General features: G+C 40.1%; 1 protein-coding gene across 1 annotated transcript; it reads right to left on the bottom strand.

The window, feature by feature from the left end:
- Positions 1 to 4,542: 4,542 nt before the first annotated feature.
- Positions 4,543 to 15,157, bottom strand: sdhaf3 (succinate dehydrogenase complex assembly factor 3). Its single transcript, XM_071914981.2, has 2 exons — positions 14,953 to 15,157; positions 4,543 to 5,335 (listed from the first exon to the last, which is right to left on the bottom strand). Exons 1-2 carry the CDS (start codon positions 15,127 to 15,129, stop codon positions 5,135 to 5,137), a joined length of 378 nt encoding a protein of 125 aa, XP_071771082.1. The 5' UTR covers positions 15,130 to 15,157; the 3' UTR covers positions 4,543 to 5,134.
- Positions 15,158 to 18,078: the final 2,921 nt, after the last annotated feature.

The raw sequence follows: 18,078 nt of genomic DNA, 5'->3' as shown, positions 1-18,078 counted from the left end.
TGTATCCTATCACTATTTGCTGCTGCTGTGACTCAATTCCCCCACAGGGATCGATTAGGCTTCACCTCATCTTCTCTTACCCTCCTCTGCAGCTCTCTCACACTTCAGCTCGGCTATTTCACAAGTATTTTTTGCAGCTCGCACCTTGGAAACAAAGTCACTGTAGCAGAAAAACACTGTTGATGAAACTCTTTTCGGTCGTCTTTGGCAGTTCATGATGAAATTATAAAATACGCCGCATAGCCTTCGACACATCAGAGTTGAGGCAAAATCTATTGTGCATGGTGCTATTGCAGACTGTGAGGCTGAGCTTTGGTGTTATATGTTGAGGGGGAGGTGACGCACACACACACAGACACACACGCGTACGTACGCACACACAAGCACAGCTGTTCAGCCTACATCATTTTTGTTTTTCAGAACAGGCGGGCAGAATGAGTCACCGCTGACCATATGGACCTCTGATCCTTAAAGTCAACATCAAGCACACTCCTCTCTGTTGATTTGCCCAGAATTTAACACACACAATATTGGTCCATGCTACGGCGAAATGGGCCAATTATTACAGGTAATTAGAGCACTCGATCTATTCAATCTGTTCTTTTCAAAGTGGTGTGAAGAGCCTCAACTCAACCCAGTTCTGAGAGCAGATGGCCTTCAAACATCACAGTCAAAGTTATCTATGTAGATAATTTTCTATTAAAAAAAAAAGTAAAGCTGTTTGGTTTTCACAGTGTCTGGGTTTTGTGAACACCTGCTGTAGAGTCATAATATTGCTGAGACCTTGATTTTATAATACCATGCATTTCACATACAAATAAGAACCAAAACGCATCATGAAGGGAAATAAGTTTGCTATATTCTGCATATTTGCACATAGTGTGGCATCATGGATAACCATAAATATTTGAAAACAATTTTGATGTACTCATAAAGCCCAAATGGAATGTTTTAGTATCAGAAGAATCTTGAATAAACTCTATGAAGGAGACTGACTCATTGCTTTGATTGCTTTTACATGTACTTCAATCAATTCTCTTTGTCCTTTCATATTATTTACTGTCTTGGGCGGCGTTTGTTCTCCCACACTCCAATTTCACAATAATAACACACCATGTTGGCAAATAATAATTGATTCCTCAATAGCGCCCAGCAGTGGGTCTGGCTGTCTTTAGATAACCCTGCTGCATTCCTGTTGGTCACTATATCTCTCTGCATTAAAGCTGTATATTATTCTGTTTTAACTTCATCAACTGTGTGACTCATACAGTACAAAGATCAAACATCCTGAACAGGCCTAAAATTACCACTTCATGCCTCTTGCAGTGTCTCAATAATAAACATCTTTCATTTATTGTCTGGATAAACTGATTGTTGAACAAAAATGACTGGTTTGTTTGTACTTTGTTTTTCTATGTCTATATACATGTTTTTTGGCAACATGAATCAGGAATCCTTTTTCTCTTATTTTAATAGAACTTAAGAGAAGAAAGTGGCATACTCTGTAAATTTTTTAAACTTCCCATAATATCCTGTAAGGTTTCTTGCAGGTTTTTATTATTATTACAGTTGTTGATAGTAAGAAAATAAGTATCTGTATCTGTATCAAGGTTACAGTATATCTGCAGGTTTCAGAAAGCCAAATTGAAGACTTTTTAAGACCCTTTTCATGTTACATGGAATTGAATTTTAGACCAAATTAACAACCAGAATAAAGAAACAAAGCTGGCAAAATCAGCCTGTTTCACATGGATAATGAAATTTGTGAAACTATAAATGGGCAGAATAAGAAAAAGGACACCAGGAAATTAATTTAAGGGACATGAAGTCCAACTGATAGGATACATATTGTTCCATTAACCCTGTTTTGTATAATTAGAAAATAAAGCAGAAACTTGTCATTAAATATAATAAAAATAATAACTGCATTTAAGACATTTTAATACTTTTTAAGGCCCTAAATTTAGATAACCTATTTTAAATATGTTTAAGGACCTGCACATACCCTGCTATTGGTATAGTATTGGTTTGCTATTTCTATTAGTTTTCATTTTAATATTGTTTTTTAATTTTGATTTGAATTTTAGTTTCTGCCAGGCATAGTTTGTTTTAGTTTTCTCTTCTTATTTATTGTTATTTAATTTACTATCCATGTAAATTGTAATATTTCACTGGTCAGGACAGAGAGCAATGTGTTGGCTGAACCTGTCTTCTCTACATAGTGATAGAAAATTGCCTTTGAATGTGCACAGCACATATCAATTTATATGAGCATTGCTATAGGAGTCACTCAAAACATGCCTATTTGTTTAGTTTGTTATGGAGATAATTATAGCTTCAGTTCAGTTTCATCAAGTGCTAAAATGTTTTTCATGGTTGCATTTAATCTCAGGTAGTTTTTACCTTGATCTGTATCCAAAGAAAATCTTAACATATTGGTTCTAATGCAGTTCCATTACATTAGCAGTAACAGCTCAAATGTAGTGTAATTACCCATTATTGTCAACATTTCCCTGTTAGCAAGCATATTAGATATACTGAATAACTGTGTCACATACTGTAAAGGTCTAAATGGAGTTTAAACGAATTGCATCTATCCTTATATCTACAGGGTTCCCACTGTGGCCCTGAAGTAAAATTCCATGACTTTACCATGACATTCCATAACTAAGTCGGAGCACTTCCATGACCTCAAAATATTCTTCCTTCCTGGTTTGTTAATGTTGTTGGACCATCTGGTTTCCACTCCAGTTGGACTGAAAACCAACTAATGCAATGAATGTGTGAAACAAGTTATAAAATACATGCTATATTCCCTGATATTCCCTGATTTACCTAGGAAATTTGACAGATTTCTTCCCAGACTTTCCCTGTGTGGAATACAATTCTCTAAATTCCATGATATTCCGGGAATTCCATGACCAGTGAGCACCCTGTATTTAATCGATTGAAAGAAATGAACCTTGTTTCTTAACTTCCCTTCTATTTTTCACGAGCCCACCACATACCTGTGCATGGTGACCTTTAGTTATGACAGTTTACCTTTGATCGACTCCACAGAATACATCCGGACCTCAACACTTAGGGTTTCCCTCCCGTTCTGCCTCTCAGCACGGCACTACCACTGTTTGTGTACCATTGTGGTCAATAGGACCTGTGCATTTTTAGATTGATTCCAATTGATTAGCAAGACTTTGGGGATTATTCCTTCAAGTGAATTCAGCTCACATAATACAGCAAATGAAGCTGTTGGCGAGCCATTGATTTCTACCTTGTGTTTCTAGACACGACCCTGCTTTACGGAACTTTACCCCCACATGTCTTTATCCCAACGGACACGCACTTATTCCTCTCGCCTGTCAGGACGGATCCCGGCCAGGCGTTAAGCTTTTCCTTTGACTGGATGTGTATTGATCCCTTTCTGTGATGTGTGATCTCAATAAAGAGAACTTCTCTTTAAGTTGTGTGTCTTGTCTGCTCTGGAAGGTGCATGATCCCTGACTGTGAAACCTTTCATCTGTTAAGTACAGGTGACACCATGGGTCATGGAGTGAGATGGTGTTTCTTTAGAGGCATTGCACATTTAGGTTTTTGTATCGAGGAAAATACAGGGAAAAGGAATTAGGGTTTTCCCATATGGGTTTTTCAATACCGATATTTTTTGGGATTGAAGCTGCCAATAGCTGATATTTTATGCCGATATTCAATGTTTAAAGCTGCACTAGGTAAGATTTGCATGTTAAAATACACATCCGGGGCAGAATGGTGGCTCAGTGGTTAGCGCTATCTCACGGCAAAAAGGTCCCGAGTTCATGTGGATTTCCTCCCAGATTTCAAAAATTGGAGACTCTAAATTGATCATAGGTGTGAATGAGAGTGTAAGTGGTTGTGTATATGTGTCAAAAGTTATTAGTCAGTCTAAATCACAAAGTGGGATTGCAACAAGTAAAAGTGTCCCATCCCCACTAAATGAGAAATGGTAGATTTTCTTTATTTGCCCAAATTAATTTTAGGTTTCGGGTATGGACACTGGCAGCAAATCTTCTCCACACACAGCAAATGAAGAATCAAAACTGTAGAGCAAAATACAAAACTTTGGCTGAACTTGCTGCCAAAAGATTATGTTTCACCACCTCCACCCCGACCAGACACTAAGAAGAAGTCTAGGTCCGAGGAGTGTGCAGTTTGCGGACATCACCTTACAGGATTTTTGTTTAATGAAGTCCTTCAAACGTTCCTACTGCTGTTCTCAATGCCACTTAGGACTGCCAAGGTGCAAAATTGCCTAGTGCAGCTTTCTATTTGATCATTTTCATTTCCGAAAATTCCAGGTATTCAGTATTTCCCTCAGAATTTTATTCTTGTCACGGTGGAAAAAAAAGCCTCTGAAACAGCATTTAGATCATCAGTGCAGGTGGACCACAGGTTGTTCGTAGGAGGCTGCTGAGCCAAAGCAGTAGTATCTTTTGAAATCATAGTCAATACATTTGTATGATGCATGCCTGAATTCTATTTATTTCCAGAATAACAACTGTAAAAGCATGACTCTGTGGGAGGCAAGAGTGCATCAACAAATGTAGAAGACTCAAACATTGCTCTTGAGTCTTACAACTATAATGCCCCCATCTCTGTCTCACAGTTCATGGCATTTGTGTCTTTGTGTGTGGAGAACTGTTCATATTTCCACATGGATAATGAGGGTTACACTTCCAAAAATGGCAAGATCACCAGTGAGGCTGAAGGAGGCATTATTGACTCGAGTGCTTTGTGTGTCTGTGGAGAAGACACATCTCAGTGCTTTTCGTTGCTGAGGATGAGTTCAGTATTGTATTTGTGCGAAAGTTGACAAAGGGAACTAATTACTGCCACCTTAATGCATTTTGTGGCTGCGGTGAAGCAAGAGGAACCTCTTTTCTTGTCACAGATACAGCAAGAGAGACAAGGACAGGAAGACAAGAGCATTACACAGTACTTTAATATAATCAGATATTCTTAAAAGCCTCTACTCCGGCTTCGAGTACTACTCTTCATCAGTGTCTTTATCAGTGGTCTGAATCAATCGCTGGACGTTCTTATGTCTCATTTTCTCTTCCATCGGTGTTTCGTACGCAAGTAGCCCGCCGCTGCCGCCGCTTCACTTCTTGAAGCTGTCCTCTTGGATATCAAACTGTCTGTTGGGCTTGGTGGACTCCAGCATGAGTTCATACAGTTGGCCTATCTGATCGTCTTGGAAGTTTTTGAGTTCCCCCTCCGACAGGTTGGCCCCGAACTTGACCAGGTTGAGTCGCTCCCCCGCCGACTCCAGTACTTGAGTCTGCAGGGTGTCCTTGTAGTTCTGCAGGAGGGATCAGACACAGACCGGTTTGAACTCAGATAGAAACAGTGACGTTCAACAACTCGTTTACCACCCCGTCTCCAGTTTCAGATTCATTAACCGCACCACACAGTGTGATTGCCACAGCATATTGGTTCAAGCTTCATATGCCCTGTGATATATACTAGGAACATGTGAGTAAGACTTTAAGTGGTCCTCACTGGGCATTATAAGCTGTTTATAAGCCCACTGTGAAGGAAACGATAATTATCGTAATCTGAGCGTGATATAATAAACACAATGTAGGGGGTTTAATACCTTATATGGCAACTGTATAGTTAATGACATGATATTAAATTAAATGTGATATTTATCAGATGATGTTTGTATGAAGATTAAAAGTTTATCTCTGCTTCCAATGGGTTTAAAATCTACTTGGAATGCATCACAATGCACTCCAAGTCAAGTGTTACAAAAATCTGCTTACCCTTGGGTTCTTGAATGTGCTTACCCTTAGGTTCTTGATTTTGAATAATAATTCCTCATATGAATTATTAGTACACAAGTCTGTAGCCAGAATTTCCCTCTGATATCAATTTACTGGGTTGCATCAATGGAAGTGGCATATGACAACAAATGAGAAGTAGGCTACCACTTCTAGATAAATTATTGGGCCACTGCGCTCCCTCTACTAAGAAAATTATATATCTATTCTCTGGTGGAATTCATAGAATAAGAGCCTGACATTGTACAGGGACAGTGATGATGTTTAATGCAGTTAAACAGTGGCTGATTTCAGGTCATCTTGACTGTAATAGAGGCCATAACCCACACAGATGACCAATGATGAGACTGGCCATACATAGAGTAGGGAAGGAGTCCCAGGGGAAGCAGGAGGAGGACACTTGAGGTCTTGGAGATCCTTAAAGGAGTAGTTCACTCCAAAATGAAAACAGCCATGAAGCTCATACGAAAACCAAACACACAGAGAGTTAGACGCCATAGTTCCATCTACAGGGCCATCTTTTTACAGTTCCAGAAAAAAAGCACAAAATGCAGTGTCCAAAAGTCCAATATTATCCTCATTATCTCCTAGATTTTCCTGACTGACAACAGTTATGCATCTAGTCATGCCGCACAGGCTGCATGGAGAAATTTGATGGACTTTGGATTTTATGCTTTTTTTTTTTTTGCTGTAAAAAGATGACTCTATTAACTTCAATAGTTTGGCAGAAGGCTGATATGGAACTACGTGGGTTAACTCGCTCTGTGTTTAGTTTTTATACAGACTTCAGTGGAGTTTAGACTGACATGGAGTTGTAAGTAGTTGATTGCTGAATTTTCATTTTGGAGTGAACTACTCCTTTAAGGAACTCCAAAACCTCAAGTGTCTTCCTCCGACTGCTTCCCTGGGACTCCTTCCCTACTCTCTATGTATGGTCAGTCTCATCATTGGTCATCTGTGTGGGTTATGGCCTCTATTACAGTCAAGATGACCTGAAAACAGCCACTGGTGACCCTTTATGTTCCCTGCAGCTTGGAAATAAATATCAGTTAGTTAAGGACTGAATTTCAATTTTGGGATGAGATATTCCTTTAACGAACTCACAGTGAATGGAGCAGACTGGGAAAAAATAGGTCTATAAAAAGACTGAGAAATATGCCTGATTAATCGTGCAGTTATTCTCAATCTCAAGTTCCTCTAGAAATGTTCTTCAGAAAGCCTTTTTACTCCATCTCCCACTGCAAGATTATGCACATTTTCTTAGGATAAAACCAAACTAGGATGATGTTATCAGAAGCCTTAAGATGCCCAATGACTGTGGTGGCAGAGCCCTGTTTGTGCCACTGGTCCGCCCACACTAAATGACAGTGATAAAAGCTTTTGTTGTTTAGTGCACAGTAAACACAAGGTTATCGTCTTCAATTTACAGCATGGACGGCAGCCAGGGCCAAATTGTGCATGTAGATCCTTTCTCCTTCTTAAATGGACCAGATAATTCAACTCAATTTGGCTCGACCCATACATGACCAGTCAAATCTGTCAAGGCCACTTATGAATCATCCTAGCGAGGAGATGATCGGATATATGTTCCAGTGCCATCCGTTTCCATTCATAAAAGCCATCCACGAGTCGAACAAAGAACACCAAGTTAATGTCCCGTCTTTGCCCATTCAGAAAAGCATCTTAGGTTTTTGGAGCGGTTTCACTTTTAGCAATAACAAGCCATTTGTCTGAGAGGCTCTTTCTTGCACATAATGTAATTATTTTGAGCATTTGCCAAGGGATAATATTTTCCCAGAGACAGGAGAGTTATAGCTTAAACCACCAAGGAAAGCACTCAGGAGTTGTAAGAGATGCAGTAGAAAAACATCAATATCACGCATCACTTGACATTTCTTTGGAAACTCATCTGCCTATTCCCTCAGCATCAGGGGGTCTGCGCTCTTTGCCGTGATTTACCTTCACCGGTGTTCATACCAGTTGAGAACACATGAAGAAATAGTTGAGTATGAGCATCAGTCCAGACTTCATTTTGTTATGCTAGACTTTCCAAGCATCAGATGTCAACATCCGTCTCCTTTTACCCATAAATTATTGTGTTTTGGGGTTGTTTCTTGGGAGTTGGTTCAGATTACAGTATCACTCCTAACAAACCGCACCATAGTTCTCTTGGAAGAGGGCCAAGATTTTGATTTTCTGATGTCTCTGTGCCGTTATTGTGGTGCCACCGGAGTTCAAATGGCTTTGTTCTCACCTGGCCAAACAAACCCAACTAAAGGAGGAAACGCTCCAGAGTTCAAATAAACTGCTCTAAACATTCTTGGTGTGAACTTGCCCCAAGACATGTTGCTTATATTGCGAGCAATTTTCAAAAAACTCAGGCCATTTCTGACATTAACAAATACCTACTCAGTGTTCAACATGCTGGATGTAAAGAGGTCATTGATTGTCTATGAATTGATCTCCTTCTGTTCGTTTGTACATTCGTCCATCATACATCATATCTCAGACACTGCTGATCAAATTTTGGTAGAATGATGCATCTCACCACTGTGAGATGTTCCGGCATTTTGAAAATTACACTGATTGGCCCCAAGGGGGGCACTACAACTACAGGTCAAAACAAGGTGAAATATTTGTTACCGATTGGCCCAGAGGGGGTCTGTATCATTCACGGGGGACCGCTTGTTTACTGTTGCCTTGTTTTCCATAGTTCCGATCAGTTGCGGGAAAAAAAACAAATGTTTGCAAATCCAATTACTTTTAGTCGACTATCAATTTCTTCAGTTGAGGATAGCCCTAGTGTCTGGCAAACCATTAATAGGATTTCCTCTGAAGCAATTTGAGGAAAGTAGTCTACTCCCCTGATTAGACAGAACCAGCTGCCAATACTTTGGCTGTAACAAATATGTAAACATGGTGCAGGAGGCCGAGACCTCCCACCACCACCACCAAACATTTTGCATGTTTTGGTCTCAAAGCTAGTCTGCGCTGTCAAGGCTGCCCATCAGCTAATGGTCCTGAGTCCCCCCTATCTTCAAGGATCAATCTCTTGGTCACAGTCAAATTCCCATACAGACTACCTTACCAGATCTGCACTACATGCAGATCTTTGCTCCTGTAGGGCTTAGGGAGAGAATTGGGATGGAGATTTAGTCAGAGTGAGAATTCTGACAAAATCTCCATCCCAATTCTCTCCGGCTCATTCTCTTTTTTTACTATATCGTCATTTTTTCCTCACTTCCTTACAACCTGTTTCCTTCTCCTTCTCTCTCTCTCTCTCTCTCTCTCGGGAGAGCTTGTCTGTCCCAATGCAGCCGATTTATTACAGGAGCAGAGAACTCCCATGAGTACCTCTGAAATAACTGGATTACACTGAACACTCAGTGCGTGTAATCACATTTGGAGTCTCGCTCGTCGTCTGTTCCCGCCCTTCTGCACTTTTCTGAGGAAGCTGAGATGGAGCAGTGATTCACCCCCTCTTTAAAGAATAGAGAGAGAGACAGAAGGTAGAGAAAGGGAGCTAGAGAGACAGCAAGGAGAGAGAACAGAGAGTGGGGGATAATTTTGTGTTGCTACAGTGTGTTTTGCTCAATGGTAGCTTTCTATACTACACTATTAATATAACCCCTTGAGGTTACTTTCAGATTTGTGAACATTCAATTAATCCTTCCCTCAATGTCAAATCACTATAATCATGTACTGTATAGGCTGCATTACATGAGAAATTTAAATAGCCGTTTCATTGTGTAATGATGGAAGTTATACATCTAGACTATACTTAATCTATGTTAAGTTATGATAATACAGTAGTCCAGAAGTCATTAAATTTTTTTCAGCTCAGGACCAAAGTACGAAATGTAGCTATTCTCTTGGCCTGAGACCAGGGCTCATTAAAACAAAACCTATTACTGCTCTTGCCATGTGGGGACCTTTCAGCAATGGGCCAGCAACCCAGTTTGGGTCCCCATTCAAAGGCAAAGGAATTTTCACACCTTTTTGGTTTAAAACAGTTATTATTGAACCCTGGAGCGGTTTCCCCCTTAGTTGGGTTGGTTTGGCCAGATGAGAACACAGCAATCAGACCGAGACCTTATTGGCATTTCTCAGTACCTGGAGCTTCATTTGGACTGAGACTGTGATCCCACCCGACTGCAGAAGGTACTGTGCATTATGGGTTAAACATGCTGTGAATTAAGGTTTTTCCTGGAAGAAAGTCGCACCAAATTTATGGCCAATGAAAGAAATGACTGCTCTAACATGTTTTCTGTCAATAAATTAAGATTAATTTGAAATTTTGCTGCCGAACCAATGTGTAAATGAAACAAAATAACAACTTGTCCCCTGATTGGGACCAAAAAAAATGGACAGCAGGTTTCAAAACACTGTAAGAAACCAGACAGGTTGTCCATATAGATGATCTCCAGCGACTGCAAGGACAGATAAGGACTCAACCGAGGTGTGATGAGACTGACTGCTTCCTCCCCAGTGGCTTCACAGCTACTGCAATGACAGAGACCTCTCAGGATTCCAGCTGCAATCACCATCCACTTCATTAAAGAAATTACCTGCAGATGGGTGATTTACCGTCCCCCTGTAATTCATAATTGCATTGGAAAACATTGGCTCTTCCCCATAGTCACATAAAAAAGGCCTGGCACACTGTTCTGTTTCAGTTTATTTTGGGACACAACAGAGAGACAGATTCACTGACCAATACCATCATGTGTCCAGGTATGGCTTGTAAGGTTAGACCAATATATCGAGCTGATATTGGCCTTTAATCAAAAACCAGACATCGTCCAGTCAGTGTCGTCCACCTCTGATATGATGGACATTCCTTCAGATGTCTGACCAGAAATTCAAAGAAACAAGCTTCAGCACACTGTCTCCAATGCAAGTTTCACATTATTGTGGCAAAAAAGCTAAGCTTTCGGTCAGAGACATTGCTTTCGCTAGATTCGGGTCTGGAATTGCTTCCATTAACAGTGGTTTCACTGTATAAAAACCTGGTCAGGCCAATCAGCATCCATTGCTAGGCAGAATTCAGAAGAAGCAATTTTGTGATTGGTTATGAGATAAACCAATCCCAGAGGACTCAATGCTTAATTGGCAAAGCATTCCGAAACGCCCCTCTTTTAAATCAGTTGAACTTGGAGCAAATTTCAGACTGAATGACAACGTTGAAAACGAAATGGCCATTCAGTCTGAATATCAAGCGCTAACCCAACAAAAATATTTTGATTAGCCTAGCTATCAACATGATCAACAAGTCATTGGAAGTCTATTAATTTCCTATAGAACTGATCGACCAGAGAAACTCAGCCGATGTGTAGACGGTCAACAAGCTTGTCGTCATTAGCAGTCAGGAGTAGGGCTGCACGATATATCGTTTCAGCATCGTCATCGCGATGTGCGCATGTGCAATAGTCACATCGCAGGACGTGCGATGTCAAGTAAGGCAAATTAACTCAAACACGTCATGCTACAACTTTTTTGCTGCTTGATACAAAAGGAAAACTCGCTCGGTTCTCATTTTCCATGACTAATCTACAAGAGAAGTCTGTCTGATATAACATAATTTACTCCGATTTAAGGGTTTGTTATAAGAGTAGCGTATGTTACCTTCCAGCTTTCGGAAGCCTCTGGTGTTGTGCTAGCCTATTTTAGCTTAGCCCGGCTCGTAGCTGGTAACAAGCTTTTTACTAAGAGTCTGTACCAACTCTGCAGTGGAGAACTGGCACTTTATTTCGGTACAGCAGCGAACATAATGCACGGCCTCTCGGTGACGTTCTAAGCTCTTTTCCCGCTAACTATGGTAACTTTACTCACTCAGTTGCATCCTGCAACTCACTCTGGCTGCGGCTAAAAACAAAAACACACTCACTTCCTACTACGTCACCCGCGCAGGTTACCCACAAGGCCACCTTCTTAAAGGGGCAAGGCTTGATAGAGCTATTCAACTCATTTGGTGAAAATTCCTGTATTTTTTCATATCGCAATATATATATCGCAGAAAAAAAAAAAAATTCGAATATTGTGCAGCCCTAGTCAAGAGCCAATCAAATTTCCAAGTTTCTTTGTTTCCCTACTAGTGTAATTTTGTTTCATGAACAATAGCTCAGCCTGACAAAATGAGAAGCTGATTCCAGACAGTCAAAGCTTCCCAGTTCTCCAGTTGTCTACAACTTTGATTTGAATAAACATCCCCAAAAGGATGCCCCAAATTGCTGCATCTTTGAGGTCGATGGCAAGCTCAAGAGTCTTTTTAGGGAGTTATATCTGTTTATTAATGCTACTAATGCTGCATAATTACCACTTGCTAGCTAGTTATGTTAACACATCAAAATGATGTAACGTTATGAAATGCAATACCAAAGCAGCAAAAAATACATGAGTTGCCTGTTCATACACTTTGTAACTGCATAAGGCCACTACACAGATACAATCAGAGCCTCTCGCACCGCCCACAATCGGTCACCATGCGACACATCAGCCAAGTTGCTCGCAGTGTGTACAAGCACTTAGTGTCCCATGATGGTCTAAATGCTGTTGCAGAGGCTTTTTCCACCATGACAAGAATAAACTCCTGGGGAAACACTGAATCCTTGTCAATTTTGGCCATGAAAATGCTCAAAACTCAAGATATTGGCTATTGGCACTACATTTTATCTAACAGCAGCTTCAACCCCAAAACTACCGGTATCTGCCCTCAAACTCCCATGTTGGTCAAACGCTAATGGCTTGGTTTTCCGCAGCAAAGCACTTGCCAAGACCATTGAGTGCGCAGTCAGTTCCCTTACAGAATTTGATATTCGGAAGCTTCAACAACGCTCAGGCTGGAACAGGGGTGGCTTGGCATAATTATTAGTCTTTTATCACAGTTCACAGAATCAGACAGCACCATCTGTACTCCACTTTCGCTAATTGATTTGCGAACGCACGTACAGAAAACCTGTTACAGATGTACCTCAATCATACTCTGAAGCAATTTTGGAAGACTTTTGACATCCCTTAAAAGCCTTATCCTTATTCTAAATGTAAATAAAAGCATATCGCGCCAGCAAAAACAGATGTCCAGAGATTTTTTTCATTCTTAAAATTAATAGATTTATCAATGATGATTTATTGCAACAGCTATGGGTTTTATTGAATTTTGAAGCCAACAAAACGGAAAAAAAAAATATAGAGATGCAAATGTCTAATATGTGCAGGTGAGAGAAAAAACATGTCACTTCAAAACAAATAAACTAAGAAATTAATAAATAAATAAATAACAAGATGGGGATGAATAACCTGGCCAAGGAAATCACATTCAAACTACTTACATTTAAATGTTTGTAATATGTTTTTGAAATAGAGTTTTCTAGGACTATGTCTTCAAGCAAACTGTTCCAGAGTTTAGGGGCTATATTTAATAATAATTAATTTTTAGTCAACTTAATTTCGATTTTGGAACATTGACAGCAGGTTCTTTTGTAAACCTATGTTATGTCACTAGAGATTTATAAATAATTAGCCTAACTGCCAACAGAATGTGAATGTGAATAGAATGTCAATCCTACTCCTCACTAACCTCACTTACTCTTGGCAAAGCATCAGGGTCAGTAGGACAGATCAGGTCAGGTCAAATTATTCTTCTTAAAATCAAATGCAAGTATACTTTAAAACAATTATAACACTTATTCTTGCTTTTACAAGCACAAAAAAAAAATTAAATAGGCATGGTTAACAACCAAAAACAAACCTAAAACAAAACTAAACTCTAGCGCTTCGGCGGGCTGAGTCAAGTCAACAAAAACACTGATCATTGACTGTTACTATTGTTTTTTGACAAAACGCCAGACTTTTTTTGTATACTTGAAAATAAATGCATAAATACTAAACCAATGTTAATTGCTAATTTTGCTCTTAAAGAATCCTGTATTGGTCAGGCTCTAGCATCTCAGTTATTCCAGTAAATAAACATTTTCATGAAGACTTCCAAAGGAAGAAGTTAAACACTAGAGGGAGCAACTATGACTATTGTGGAAAAAAAAGAAAGAAAATCCAATCCCATTTTCTACCTTTTAAAAGGGAAAGTTGACAGTATTGGAAAACAGTGCCATGCTCTTGAACCTGCTCCTACTTCACATTCATTAGGTTAGACACATTCATATTGGGAGCTGCCCAGTAAAACCACAGTCTTCCACTGGTGGCCACTGAACAGCTCCACTGGAGCAGTTGGGGGTTCAGTGCCTTGCTCAAGAGCACCACATTTTTCCAGCTAGTCCAGGGATTTGAACTGCCAACCTTCAGGTCACAGGCCTGCTTCCCTAACCTCTAGGCTACCGCTGGCCCAACAATCGTAATTGTTCAGCAATTACGAGATTTTAACCAGGATAGGTGTCTCGTATTGACTCTGATGAGAGTCAGTGGAAAAATGGAACCCAAAACTGAACCTAGAGTGATGCCCAATTCTAAGTTTCTTAGCATTATGGTATTTTAGTGAAACCGCTCTGCCATCTCGTGGCAAGGAATTGCCATAACAAGCAATGCATTAGCACCCAAACATTACAAAGCTTTGTGACGGGACGTATTGAACAGTGGCTCCTGCGTGCGGAGGGTAACGAGAAATGTTTCATGTGGACTTGCTCGTCGGCAAACGTACAAACCTGATAGAATACGAATTAAGACCTTTCACGAATTGTTAGGGTCTTCTGGTAAATTCGGCATATAGATGTTCCACCAAAGCAGCGCTTTACTTGAATTAAATCTATTTGTTCAGGTTGGTTCAGACTGTAGCTCCCACCAACCACGGTGTATTCTGGTGGAAGATGGTTGTAGGAATGATAGGCGAACCAGTAAAAAAAAGTTAAACCTTTATCGAAATAAGTGCTGTTTGGTGAATTGAATGTATGCCGAATTGAGTGGATCCCAATTATTGAGAGGTTTTAATTCACGTTGTAACAGGTGTGTACGTCTGCCAATACGCAAGGGAATATTTAACTGCGAGATTTTTTTTTAATAGAATTTGGCCTAATGTTCTGTCCATACGACATTGAACGGAACGTTGTCGGGGCTATGGTGCAGTGTAATTAGGTTACACGACCTTGTCAGGTACTGTGTAGTGTGTAACTGCGAAATACTTTACCTCCCATTCAATCATGAAGCCCTTCGCCTCTCCGGGAGCTGCACCTTTATGTCTTCTGAACTCGTCTTTCACATATTGGTCACCAATGGCTCTTAAATCTATCGGTAGGAATCGGTGCAAGAGAAGAATCCTCTTGTACAACGAACGGACTTTGGAGACATGGACAGAAGTCGCCATGAAGTTGGAGAATAATGTTATTTTTCAGTTTCCAGTGTCAGTTGCTAATGAAAACCCACAACATCCCCAATGAGAGTTACATGTCCTTGTTTATCCAGGAAATGATACCTTGCCCTGTCCGTCTGTGATTTAAGGTGGTGTATTTCTTTATACTGACCCCTGGTGGCAAGTCCAAGTACTCATCGTATTCCCATGTTGTCGCATGCATTTCCTACCAGTATGCTAGTTTACCATGCACACAGCTCATTGGCTGTGATTTGATTACAATCACCTGTTATTTCCCTACCAAGATGGTCGTGTGGTGATGTAACAGTTTCAGTATTTGAAATAATAGAATTTCAGTGTTTAATGTTCAGCTAGACATAGTGCAAGGTAAAATAATAGTGCCATGGAACTTAAATACCATATTAACATAAATGCACAAAACAATTAGGGAAATGGGACGGGATTGTATTATATGTCTTTCAGGATTATATTATTGCAATCTAATAAGAAGAATAAAATAATTATCTCACTTTTGCCACAGATAAATATACATTTATTTGTAATTAATTATTAACTACATAAACTTTGCCAGAAAAGTGGCTTTTAACTGGATAAACAATAACCAACAACACAGTGCATTGCAATAAAACTTAATAGAAACATAATTTTGACTTTTGCCAACCTAACATAATTATGACCAATGAATAGAGGTTGATTTGATTAAATGTAATTGTCATGTTTCTGTAGCCTACACAGAGCAGGAGCAAACGGAGCAAGAGCAAACTTAACCAATGATGAGCCTATCAGGAAGAAAAGGCGGAAGTGTTTGACGTGGCCCAGTGAGTCATCAGATTTAAACCCCATTGAACATGCTTCACCTTCACCTTCTCAAAATGAAACTGAAGTCCGACACCCCCGCAAACACACAGCAACTGAAAGCGGCAGCAGTAAAAGCTTGGCAGAGCGTCTCAAAGGATCACATCATGAACCTAGCGATGTCCATGAATCGCAGACTTGATGCAGTCATCAAATGTAAGGGGTATGCAACCAAATATATTGACCTTGCAAGTCATTAAATTTGTCAAAACTTACTTTGTCCCAATACTCCAAATGTGATGATTAGAGGAAAAACAAGCAATTTGACACAGCTGTCCCTATACTTTTGCATCTAACTGTATGGCTCCAAGTAGCTGTTACACTGCATCGCAAACGGAGAGCAGTAGACTGACAAACAGTCGTTGAAATAACAGTTCAAAGTACTATAGTTAAAGTATTTAGTTATTTAAAGTTAAAACAACCTTCCCAACATTTGAACTGGTGTATTAGTGTCCATTGTTTGAACAGCAATACCACGGAGCTACATGGACATCAACCTCTGACCCTCTCAACTTAAAAATTGCTTTCTTCAAGTAACATTGTCGCCACCACCTGAATAAAACGGCCGTATTGGCAAATTAAAGCTCTATGTAATAACTTGGCACGTCAGCAGCTACTCTGGTCAGAATTCGTAACTGCACTCTGTCGATTTTATTGCAGAGGGTAGACAAATATAGAAAAGGCGACATGAAACAGCCATAATGCAAACTGGAATGAACTTGTGTAATGATGCAAGGTGTTTTTCCCACGGCACAAGACCTGTTCCTCAGGAGCCAAATTCAGGTTAGGCAGTCAATCAAGCAGTCAAACGGCAAATATTTTATCAGCAGTTTTGCATAACAGGTGTGACATTTTTGAAGTTTGCTCAAAGCTAATGAAACATTTTGGCTAACAGCTAGGCTACTAATGAAACTGCGCTCTCTCACCTCGTATTGAGTGATGCTCGCTCGACCGCTGTTACAGTCGTGCAGTGTGTGTCTTTTCAGCTGCAGTGGCTAATCTATGCGTGACAGATATGGAATTTAAAAAGTTAGGGCAGTGCTAACGAAACATTTTGGCTAACTGAAAAATAGCTAACCTCTCTTCCTCTTACACTGGTGAACGATTATTCCATGACTGTAGTAACCGGGGACACAAAGTAAACACAACCACTTCACCCAGCAATGATCTCAATTTTTTTATTTTTTTACAGCCATTATACTATCAAAAGGAATTAGGGAAATTATATATTAGATAAATATTCTACAGGTACGGGCTTATTTCAACAAAGTGAGATTGGAATTGTCAGGATAGTCATTTTTTAACCTCTGTGTTACGCCCGGCCTAGGGGAAAACCGGGCATAGCACAAAAAGTGACTCCCCTTCTTCCCCACTCCCAAGGATGACCAGTGCCACAGCAGGTGCAGTCCAAACAGAATTGATTTATTTAACAATTCTTCAATACGGCAGCAAAAGCGTCGGGGGGAGCACAGCCAAAATAACAAACATAACGATCTATGATTGATTGACAACTAACTTACCTAACTTAAGCAAAAGAAAACAAAAGTACAAGCAGCTTACCTGCCTCCCTAACATAAACAGGAGAAAAGAAAACAAAGGAAAAGGCTTCTCACCCCTACGGCTACCGGGACTGCTCTTTCAGAAGTTATTTACATAATTAACAACAAAGTCAATCTACAACACTAGGTCAATACAGCATTCATTTGGTAAAACACAGCACAGTCTGGTTGGGAGCCAGGAAGGAGAAGGAGTGAGCCGGCATCGGACAGACGGCCTTTTTAAAGTAGGCGCCATCAGTCTCCTGTCCAATCACCAGCCGCCACCTGCAACTCAACATACTGGGGAGAACACACAAACGGGGTGAACACCACCACCCTCAGGCAGGGAGGGAGAAACAACACAAGTACACACTCAAATACAAATTATGACCCAGGGTCATAACATCTGTCGCACGGAAAGAGAGGATCAGATCTTTAAATGAATCCACAATTATTTTCAGATTTATTTTTTGGAAGTGAATGTAGCACCATAAGATTTACTGTCATGCAGAATAACCTCTTGACCACCAAGCAGGACAAAAGCCTACAG

The sequence above is a fragment of the Centroberyx gerrardi genome, chromosome 19 (assembly GCF_048128805.1).
Source record: "Centroberyx gerrardi isolate f3 chromosome 19, fCenGer3.hap1.cur.20231027, whole genome shotgun sequence".
Taxonomy (NCBI): Eukaryota; Metazoa; Chordata; class Actinopteri; order Beryciformes; family Berycidae; genus Centroberyx; species Centroberyx gerrardi.
The sequence above is the reverse complement of the archived record's forward strand: the minus strand, read 5'-3'. Positions and strand labels throughout refer to the sequence as shown.